This window comes from Chenopodium album, chromosome 22, assembly GCF_948465745.1.
Source record: "Chenopodium album chromosome 22, dcCheAlbu1.1, whole genome shotgun sequence".
Classification (NCBI taxonomy): Eukaryota; Viridiplantae; Streptophyta; class Magnoliopsida; order Caryophyllales; family Amaranthaceae; genus Chenopodium; species Chenopodium album.
This window is the reverse complement of record NC_137855.1, coordinates 13,678,780-13,689,914: the sequence shown is the minus strand read 5'-3', so window position 1 is coordinate 13,689,914 and position 11,135 is coordinate 13,678,780. Positions and strand designations below refer to the sequence as shown.

Here is an 11,135-nt window from a genome sequence, read left to right as displayed (position 1 = left end):
TGCCTTTTATCATTGAAACAGATGCCTCAGGCTTCGGGTTAGGGGCTGTCCTGCTGCAAGGAAGTCACCCTATTGCGTATTATAGCAAGGTTTTGGGTGTTCGGGCTAGAGCAAAGCCTATCTATGAAAAGGAGTTGATGGCAATTGTGTTTGCCATAGAAAAGTGGAGACATTACTTGTTATGAAGACAATTCATTGTGCGCACTGACCAGAAAAGTTTGAGGTTCTTATTAGAGCAACGGGAGGTGGGGCATGCTTATCAAAAATGGGTGAGCAAGCTTCTTGGTTACACTTTTGACATCCACTACAAACCTGGTCCTACCAATAGGGTAGCTGATGCCCTATCAAGGCAACAACCAGCAGAGGTGGAGTGTGACACTCTGGTGGCAGCATGTGGGGTGAGTTGGGAGTATGTTAAGTCGTTCATTGACAAAGATTTAGGGCTGCAAAAGCTGATTTCTCAGTTCAAGGAAGGTGGTACTGCTCCAAAGTGATTTTCAGTTGAAAATGGGGTACTAAGGTACAAGGGAAGGGTAGTAATTCCTTCGAAGTCTGAGCTCACAGCTAGGTTACTCAAGGAATATCATGATTCACCAGTGGGAGGGCATGCTGGAGACTTGAAAACGTATCAACGTTTGGCAGCCGAGTGGTATTGGTCAGGCATGAGAAGAGAGGTAGCAGCCTATGTCAAGCAATGTCACGTCTGTCAGCAAAATAAGACATCAACTCTCACTCCCTTGGGATTACTTCAACCCTTGCCAATCCCGGACAAGGTATGGGAAGACATATCCATGGACTTTGTTGAGGGTTTGCCTAAGTCCGGAGGGTGGGATTCAATCTTAGTGGTGGTTGATCGCCTCACTAAATATGGCCATTTCATTCCTTGGAAACATCCATACACAGTTCAAGGAGTAGCACTTAGCTTCATGAAGGAGATTGTTAGGCTTCATGGAATGCCCTCTTCTATTGTCTCAGATCGGGATAAGGTGTTTCTGAGTGTGTTCTGGTCTGAGTTATTCAAACTGCAAGGCACTCACTTGCGGAGAAGTACATCATACCACCCCGAGTCAGATGGTCAGACAGAAGTTCTCAACAAGGGAGTTGAGTCTTACCTTCGTTGCTTTGTCAATGGGAAGCCTAAGTGCTGGGCTTCCTGGTTGCCATGGGCTGAATACTGGTATAACACAGCATTCCATACAGCCACACATTGTACACCTTTTAAGGCTTTGTATGGGAGGGACCCTCCTCAATTGGTGCGCTTTAACCCAGGTGGCACTTCTGTCTCTTCCATTGAAGACCAGCTATTGGAAAGAGATGCCATCTTGGATGAACTAAAATTTCATTTGGTTCAAGCTCAGCAATATATGAAGCAATATGAGGACAAGAGCAGAAGGGAGGGTGAATTTCAGGTTGGGGATATGGTGTATTTAAAACTACAGCCATATCGACAACACTCTTTGGCAAAGCGTGGGAATGAAAAGTTGTCTCCTAGGTTCTATGGGCCATACACAGTGCTGCAAAGGGTTGGACAGGTAGCCTACAGGCTGCAACTACCTGATTCTGCCAGGATTCACCCTGTTTTTCACATTTCCCAGCTGAAGAAAGCCATAGGAACAGGACACTCACCAACACAGCTTCCCTCACAACTTAATTCAGACTTGGTTCTTGATGTAGAGCCAGAGGCAGTGCGTGGGGTCAGGACTTCTCAGCAGGCTACAGAGGTCTTAATCAAGTGGAAAGGCTTATAGGAATTTGAGTCTACCTGGGAGCAATACACTGAGATTGATGACAGGTTCCCCTCTTTCCACCTTGAGGACAAGGTGCAGGTTTGGGAAGGGGGTATTGCAAGGGATCAGCCCAGGCCATGGATCACATACACTCGAAGAAAGCCCAAGAAGAATATTCCAGCAACTTGATGCTGAGCTGGTAGTCTGTTATGAGTTTGTTATGGGGTTTGGGGTAATGTGGTAATTTTGGGAAATAAGTTGTTATTCCTCTTAGCTGTAGTTGAGGCTAGTAACTGATTATAAATAGGAATTTTGTAATAGAAGGAAGCATGCTAAATATTGATTAGAGTGAAGTTTGTTGGAGAGAATTCCTTCCTCTCAAAAGAAGGAGAGTTGTATTGTATAATTACACTGATTATCAATACATCAATATTTGAGGGAGGGGACATTAGTCATAGCCTATTAGTGTGTCTTGAGGAATAAGTTAGAGTTAGTTATGAGACTTTTTCTATAAATAGGCCTCATTAGGAGAAATAATGATCATCCAGAAAATTATTGTTAAGCTTGGCTTAGTTTTGGGAGAGCTACTCTTCCTCTCGAATGAAGAGTAATTGTATTGTTAGATTACATTGATCTTCAATACAAATATCCGTTATTTAGCTTAAATTTTGCTTAATCATCTTCTTAAACTCTCCCTAATCTTTCTGACCTGAGCTAATTCCTAGCAAATGGTATCAGAGCAGTTCTGTCCCGGTAGAATCACCCTCTGAAAATTCTGTTTTCTGCCATTAAAAAAAAAAAAAAAAAAAAAAAAAAAAAAAAGGAGAATGGAGGTCGCCGGAGCTCCGATTTGGTCACTTGAGCAAGTCTCTGAAAGGATGGAGGAATCAACGAAGAGGATTGTTGATAACCTTCAAAGAAATCTGGAGAAAATCTTTGATGATGTATTTTCTCCAATTTTCTCTTCCATGAAATTGGAGTTGAAGGAAATGGAAGAAGAGCTTGAGGATGAAGAGAACCAAGCAGATTTAATGGAGGAGGAGGAAGTTCCAGAGAACATCTTCACCGGCGAGGAGTTGTAGTCAGCCACCATTTCCATAGGTGAGGAAATTTCCAGATGTGAGCAAAACTTTTGTTCCATCATTAGCAGCTTCTCTGGTGGCGTGATGGTGGAGAAATTGGGTGGAGGATGTCGTGGAGGTGCTGGTGGAAGCCGTGGTGAGTTTGCAGGTGGATTTACCGGTGGTGGTGTGCCTTTTGCGAGTGGTGTTAGCAGTGATTTTGAGAGCAGTGGGTTAAGAAATAAGGCAGGTGGTTTTGTTGGTGGTTTGTATGGTGGAATATTTGAGAGAGGTGGCGCCGGATGTTGTGGTTCGGGTGGTGGTCCAGGAGGTTGTGTCGAAAATTGTAGTGGTGGTGGGATGTTTGGCTTCCGGTCGAAGAGCTCAAATCAGGGCCCGAGATTGACGGTGAGTGGTTGTAGAGGCAACGGCAGATCTGGTGGCAGTGGCAGTGGTAACATCGAGTTTACTGGTGGAGGTGGTTTTACCACTGGAGCATCTGGTGGCCAGGAAAGCAGTGGTCAAGGTGTCGCCGGCGAGAAACCGAGTATAGGATATAATGGTCTCGCAACAAATTCACTAAGGGGTGTGTTCGAGCGTGGTGGGGCCGGAGGGTGTGGATCTGGTGGTGGCCCGGGTGTGTGCACTGGTGGTGCAGATTTTTTGGGTGGCTTGGCACCATGGAATTCGTTACAGAAACTTCCAGTAACAATGGAGTATGAGAGAAGCTTGGGGTCCTTTGTTGGCTTGGAGAGGAAGTCAAAAATGATTTATGCTAGTAAGGGTAATTTTGTCAATTACCAAGCTCATTATATCATGGCTGAGGAAAGTCCTTGGGGGTCCTTCTCATACCATAACGTTGAATGGGTTCCTGAAAAGGGTAAAAGGGAGGAAATGGGCTCATCTTTCACAAGGCCCATTACTAAAACATTTAGCTCACAACCCATTCTCTCACAACCAGATTACTTATCTCACTCCTCTCATTTGATTTTTCAGCCCATTCCTATCTCTATCAACCCCACCCACTCAAACGTTTTCCAACCAGATCCAAGGACCAAGCTATACTTTATTTCTCAGCAACTTGCACAAGTCAAGTCAACGAAGACCAACTCTACCCAAAATTCAATGATCTCTCATTACATGCTGGTGCATTATTCAGATTTTCACTAGTGATCATTGTTGCCAAGGCCGGGAATCCAGTTCCGATAATAAACCACCTTGAGGACAAGGTGAATGTTTGGGCGGCGGGTATTGCAAGGAATCAATATTTGAGGGAGGGGACATTAGTCATAGCCTATTAGTGTGTCTTGAGGAATAAGTTAGAGTTAGTTATGAGACTTTTTCTATAAATAGGCCTCATTAGGAGAAATAATGATCATCCAGAAAATTATTGTTAAGCTTGGCTTAGTTTTGGGAGAGCTACTCTTCCTCTCGAATGAAGAGTAATTGTATTGTTAGATTACATTGATCTTCAATACAAATATCCGTTATTTAGCTTAAATTTTGCTTAATCATCTTCTTAAACTCTCCCTAATCTTTCTGACCTGAGCTAATTCCTAGCAGATTTCTCCATTTACAGCCAGATTGACTTGGATGTGAGTTCAAGATTGTGATCATAGAGTCAACGTTACAAAAGAAAATGTGGATGCACATAACTGATTTCTTATTCTGAATAGAAATGGGTCCACGGTGGAAAGGAAAAGATGCAGAAGCAAAAGCTTTTGCAGAACCAATGTCGGGAATACTGCACTTCAATCATCTCTACACACATCAGACTGCAAGGGATCGATATCTGGATGTAGGGTGCTTTTTGAAGCAAATACAGAACAATCTGAACTTCTGGACCGTGCATGTTTTGGTCTGGTTATTATGACCAGCCAAAATGATACACACTGGTATGAATTTACATTACAAGAAGCTTTTTACTTGTGCTATACATTGAAGTGTTTGAAGATTGTAGGAGGCGACGGTGTTGTAAAACCTTATGAGAACCTGTGGCACTTCATGATTTCAAAAGTTGAAAAGTTTCCCGAGTATTTCAAAGCATATGCCCATCTAAGAATGAAAAATTGGGTAGTTAGGTCAGGATCCCAATACGGTGTTGATTATGTTGCTTATCGCCACCATCCAGCTTTAGTCCATTCCGAATATGCTGTTCTTGTACTGTCAGAAATAAATGGCATCTCCAGTGGACGGCTGAAGTTGTGGTCTGATTTGTATGGTACAATTTGGCTTTGTGGTGGTGTTGCTAAGACATTGCTAGTTTTACATGTTCTAGGCATCAGTAAAGACAATTCTCCAGTGTGTTTGGAGAATTATGAAATAGAACCGCGTATAATCTCTAGATGGATTCCAGAAAAAACTCGTGAAAAGAAAACAGATTCTAAAATTTGTAGTGAAGCTAAAACACATACTTGATGTTTGAAGTGCTATTTTTTATGATAACTATAGCAGCGTACGTTGTTTTAGATTCTACTAAGGTATTATGTAACTTATAGTCCTCTTTTAACAGGAGTACCAAAGAGGTCGTAGCACCCCTCTGTTTGGCATTGTTTGCATTGATCTTGTTTGTCTATAATTTTCTAAGACAGCCATTCAACAGCTTCATTACTTGTCTGTCTGTTGAGATCAACCTACATATCCACAATGGTGCTCAGGTATTTGAGAATTTGATATAGATTGTCCTCATCAGGTATTCTCTTAATAGGTCAGATCTCTAATCGGCCCTCTTCCATGGTGTACCACATTCATTTCTCAACAATGTTGGTTACGTAGGTTTCTGAGCTGCACTAAATATAGATTTGTCATAGAACATATATGCGTATCAGTCTCTGCTTATCATTGTGAAGATTGTTTCCGATTGTTGACATTAACTTCGTCGTTGCTCAAGCCAGCATATCAAGCTAGAGTGTGTATGAAATTGAAAGTTAAAAGATCATTTACAATTTAGGCAGAAGTTGGTTTGTAAGGAGTGGCGCATTGTCGCACATGCTTCAACCATCCTGTGCTTGAAACTTTGCTACCCTCAAATAACTGTTTGGATAAATCAAGGTCGTAATGATGTTGCCTAATGGACTTTTACACATTATGAACCTTTTCACCTTTAGATATACTGTAAAATATAAAGGGTAAATAAAAAAAAAAAAAAGCATCCACAGTGGTACAAGGTAAAATAATAGGGATGAACTTGACTGTAACATGATGCCCAATCATCGGAAACAAAACTGTATAATCTTTAACCTAGCCCAGACCAGGGCAAAAAAATTTCACGATATAGGACAAGAAATTCTCTCCTGTTTAAAGTCTCATCATACACATTTGCAATGCCAAATCCCCGAAAAAAGCTGTTAATTACAGGTATTAAGTTGTGAACAGAAGATATACAAGGCCTTTCAAATACTCGACTATTTCAGATCCACCAAGTTTTGAGCTTCCATATACTCTATCAACAAATGTTATGGGAACCTCTTCAATATGATGGCCTTTTCTTGAAGCTCTGACAATCATCTCCATTTGAAATACATAACCTTTGCTGACACAAGAGCTGATGAGATCTTCAAGAACAGATTTTCTGTAGAGCCGAAATGATCCAGTCAAATCTGAAACACCTGGCCAAAGAATAGTGTGTGCAAGTACATTTGCCCCCCTGCTTGTAAGCTTGCGCATAAGATTCCACCCATGTACACCACCACCGCTAACATAACGAGTTCCAGTTACTATACTTGCACCTGTATCCATCTGTTTCTTGATGAAACTCGGTAAATACTTCGGCTGTAAGAGAAATAAAAATAGAAAGTCAAGGCCGATTCAAGATTCTCAATACATAATTATTAATTAACACAGATAATTATGTCCAACAGCCAACCAGACATTCCGCTGTCAAGCAAGGCCTTTTCCATACTGCAAGGTAATTGCAAAAGGTTACGACCCAATAATTCTGTACTCAGCACTATTTGCTACTCTCTATAAACATGTTCCATTTCAAGTCAAATGGAAATACCAAACCTTCTTCCAAAAATACTCTAGCATGATGCTATATATGATAACGAACCAGAATTTGCAGCCTTTTACAAACCAAAGATTTATCCAAGTATCTTTAGCTAGGGGATGTGACAATCGGCTACATTTGGTAATTGTGTGGCTTTCCAGGACGAAAAAAAATAAAACTGCACTCTAGCATGAAAGCTATGCTGGTTAGCTATAAGACAATGATCTAGGATTTACGGTGTTAGAAAACAAAAGAATTTTCCTATAAATAAAGCCAAGCAATATAGTGACTTAGTAGTTGTCACGCTAAAACATAATCAAATTCAAGAGATGAGACTGATTCACAGTAATAATCTGCACTAATGTCCACGTAGAAGGAAAGAACGAAATTAATGTAGGCAAGGTACACTTGAATCCAAACTGGATCTATTTAACAAGCTATATTAATGATAGACATACACACATGATGCGAGAGATCAGCATCCATAATTACAACAAAATTGCCAGATGCATGCTTCAACCCATGAGCATATGCAGTTCCTGCAAAATTCATCGAATATGACATAGGTCTCTTCAATTTAACGCCAACAACTCAACAAGTATAAACGCCTACCTAGTCCAAGTTTCTTAGGTCTAGCTGCCAAAATCTGAAAGGTTAAGAAGAAAATAAGTGACCAGAACAATAGGAGTAACCAAAATTGAGCATGTAAGTTGAAGGAGCAGAAAATATTTACGACACTTACTATTCGACCATCCCCGTATACTTGCTGCAATTGTTTAACAATTTCTTGAGTGCCATCTGGACTGCCATCATCCACAACAATTATTTCAAAGTTGATATCCCTAAATACAGGATACCACAAACACTATTGTGAACATTAACTTCAGAAAATTGCAAAGTGATATTGTCATTTTCCATGACTCCTCAAAAGCTCCACATCAATTAATAACTTTCTAGGTTCTCACATACAATTTATCATAAGATGAATATTAAGAAAGAAAGAAAGATTGATGCATGCAAAAAATCCCAAGCCAACAAAGCTTCTAAATTTTGGCTTGGCCATTAAAGAAATCAAGAAAGTCCAACAACTGTGGTAAGTGACAGCACAGATAAAAGCTGGGTAGTGTAATAGTACTATGGTACTACTCTGTCTGCCAGAATAATCATATGAAAAAAACAAGGAGATTTTCAAATTAAGATCTCTGGTTGTTTGTATCATCGTATGTATGTTTATCACATTTTCTGAGCAGAAATTACTTCTTGATCAAAAAGGGCAAGTAAAAGTGTTCCTAAGATAAGTTGAGCTCACTAAAAATTGCAACTTTACAGGAATTTAGGATCATAGTCGAAACTCTTGAAAGGCCTAATTTTCCACTTATTTTTATTTATGGGGGCATGCCTCTCTTACAGCTTGCAATACTATTTTTTCTTCATCACCTCCTTTTCCTCAAGTGAAAAGATGTATAGAAAAATCAGTTTTACAATGGACATTTAGCATCATCATAGCTTAGAGCTACTAAAATCCAAGACTCTCTTCCCTTCTCTGCTGGACCAGTATTAACTAAAGAAAAACAGGAAACATACAGATGAAAAAAGAACAGCAAATCGGAAAAGCATTACGTAGTATACAACATATAACAAACCACATAATTTACATTAGACAGCTTCAATTTACAAGGAAGATAAACTTAATACAAACTTAATCATATGAGTTATATTAACATGTTCTCTTTTATATAACTGACATCAGCAAGTATGATCCGTCATACAATCCTAGCTTATCAGCATGGCAACAATTAGGCTGATAACTTCTTCCCCTCACCCCTTTGCAATAACACTGAGCTTCTGGCAGAACCAATCAACCAATTTCTGTAACAATAAAATTCTCCCCTAAATTTACAGGTACAAAATCAAGAACAAAAGGTACCAGCATACCACAATTACAAATGCAGCAATTAAACTCAACCAACTAGTTTTCAAATATCAAAACGGAGCAACAACAACCATCAACAATCTATACACAGTGAACTCCATTTGACATCCTACAGATCATGAATCTAATCCTGACCCGCCTTACAGAGTCCCACCCCTAAGACTGTTGTCAATACGAGTACCGAATCCAAGATGCTGGGAGGGTACACTTAAATGTTTCAATATTCCAAAACACAAACAACTATAAACCCGGATTTTCGACAACGGATTCAACCTGGAAAGAAAATACTGCCCACCACCCGCCTCTTCTCAAATTTTGTACATGTACAATTAAAAAAAATGGCCTCAACCCCTCAAATTCAATAAATCAGACTTCCAAAAACCCTCAAAGTTCTCTTAATTACTTGCAACCCTAATTCCCTCAAAAATAAATAAGTAACAATAATCCCATCAAAGGTGTTATGAGTTCATCAGTGATCACATGACGATCTAATTTCTAATCAGATCAACAACCAAAATTACACAATTCCAGCAACTAAATCTCAATTGATACAAATTTACATGAATAAACTGTAATACAACTTCTAAATTAAAAATTGCGCAGAATTTTTCTATAATGAAAACCAAATCAAGGAGAAATTAGAAAGACAAAAAAGGGTCAAGGGAATTTTACTTGAGATGTTTGAAGATCAGGTATACAACGAGGGCAATGTTAAGACGTTCGTTGTAAGTAGGGACGATTATACTGAATTTGTTCTTCTCTTGCGCCATTATTGGGTTGGGAGACGAACCCTAGAATTCGCGATTACTTCGAACCTTGATGCAGGAACAAAAGTCCAAGTTTGAGTTTTGACTTTACTCCTCTACTTTTTCATAACAAGATTATAATTGGGAAATTCTCTCTAGTAACCACAGACTTTTATTTTTTCCTCAGTAGTAAAGTCTGAAAGTTTTTATTATTAATGATAATTATTAATTATTAATATTAAGCAAATAGTAACATTAATTGTTGACCCTAAGTTTTGATGATGACTCGAAGGAACCTAAGCTAAATCATAACAGTTTAACTTTTTATATTAGTTGTGCTTGATGACAGGTTCTTAGTGGGACTTAGTTTTATGCTACGAAAGTATGGAGTAAGAAAGGAGCATAGACCAATGTTTGAAGACAGCTAATGCAGATAAGAAGAGTAATGAAGACAATCAGAAGTGGAGTTCCTTGAGTGAGGAATTGGAGCTTCAGAGTCGAAATTTCCTAAAGAGTGTTCGAGAAGTTTAATTTATCTTTTATATTTTAGGCTTCTTATGTTCATGTTAAGTACTTTGATATTTATTAGGAGTCAAGTGGATTTTATTTATATGATAAAGATTTTATTTTCCATTCCCTTGGTTGGATATTTATTTTTGAAATATTTTGGAAAATATCTTTTAAAATATCTTTTTCAAATGAAAGATTTTCGGTTTAATCTTTGAAGCTTATCTTTTGGAAAAATCAGTTTTTGAAAAAGGATTTTATACGTGTGTTTTACTTGGTCAAATTCGGTTGAGAAAAATCAGGGAGCAGTAAAACACTTTCAAAGTTTATAGGAGAGGTACGGTTTGCTTGCTGCCCAAGATCCCACTACTTGCACTTCCTATTTTTAAGGAAGTTGTGACTTAGTGGAGGATGAGCAACGACAGAATTAACTTCCTCTCCTCTCTATAAATAGACATGGTTTTCTGTTGAAAAGAACACACTTGAGCATTACAATATTTTCAGTTTTCAAAAGAGGTCATAATCCACTTGAGTCCTTGAGTGTCTTAGTATTTAACATTAGAGTTTTAATCTTGAGTTGTATTGGGTTAGAGTTTGGGTAAACTCTAAAGTGTTTATTGCTTTGAGTGAAGCAAGGAGAAAGAGAGAGTTGAGAGTGTTCAACTGGTTGAGGGATCAGTTAAAGGGGACTTGAGTTCGTTGAGGAACTTGAGTTAGAGTCTTAGATTGTAATAGGTTGTTTGCCCTATTATATTTAAGATTTGAGTTTTAAATCCCTTGTGGTCGTGTTTTTTCTTCTTGATTAGGGCCAAGACGTTTTCCACGTAAAATCTCTCTTTACACTTTAAGTTTTCATTAAGTTTCTTTATATTTCCTCAAAAATTACTCTACTTCCTCTACAATACAATTCACCCCCCCTCTTGTATTGTTCATTCGAGTCAACAATTGGTATCAGAGCTTGTTCTCGAAGAAATCAGGAAACCCTGACGAGTTAAGTTCCTGGAATCAAGATGAACAATCACGAGAAGTTGGAAGAAGGTTACTCTACGCAGCAACCACCTATGTTCAATGGGAAATTCTACACCTATTGGAAGAACAGGATGGAGATTTTTATCAAAGCTGATAACTACCAAGTCTGGAGAGTTATTGAGGTTGGTGACTTTGAAATCACCA

The 11,135-nt window shown here is 38.9% G+C and overlaps 1 protein-coding gene and 1 pseudogene across 2 annotated transcripts; one reads left to right on the top strand and one right to left on the bottom strand.

Annotated features, from left to right (window-relative positions):
* Positions 1-4,334: 4,334 nt before the first annotated feature.
* LOC145605776 (tRNA-splicing endonuclease subunit Sen2-1 pseudogene) lies at positions 4,335-5,263 on the top strand (annotated as a pseudogene).
* A 683-nt stretch (positions 5,264-5,946) lies between these two features.
* LOC145605624 (dolichol-phosphate mannosyltransferase subunit 1-like) lies at positions 5,947-9,592 on the bottom strand. Of its 2 annotated transcripts, none has more exons than XM_081661692.1 (5): positions 9,382-9,592; positions 7,519-7,618; positions 7,389-7,422; positions 7,239-7,315; positions 5,947-6,559 (listed from the first exon to the last, which is right to left on the bottom strand). In XM_081661692.1, the coding sequence occupies exons 1-5, from the start codon at positions 9,477-9,479 to the stop codon at positions 6,149-6,151; spliced, it is 720 nt and encodes a 239-aa protein (XP_081517818.1). In that variant the 5' UTR covers positions 9,480-9,592; the 3' UTR covers positions 5,947-6,148. The 2 variants fall into 2 exon arrangements, with proteins under 2 accessions (XP_081517818.1, XP_081517819.1); XM_081661693.1 differs by having other exon boundaries at positions 7,519-7,579.
* Positions 9,593-11,135: the final 1,543 nt, after the last annotated feature.

Bases quoted from the DNA above. Each gene is read 5' to 3' on its own strand.
- LOC145605624 (XM_081661692.1), bottom strand. From the start codon at position 9,479: ATGGCGCAAGAGAAGAACAAATTCAGTATAATCGTCCCTACTTACAAC. The intron at 7,619-9,381 runs GTAAAATTCCCT...TCCTGTATTTAG, and splicing joins CTGATCTTCAAACATCTCAA to GGATATCAACTTTGAAATAA. The intron at 7,316-7,388 runs GTAGGCGTTTAT...TGAATTTTGCAG, and splicing joins ACCTAAGAAACTTGGACTAG to GAACTGCATATGCTCATGGG.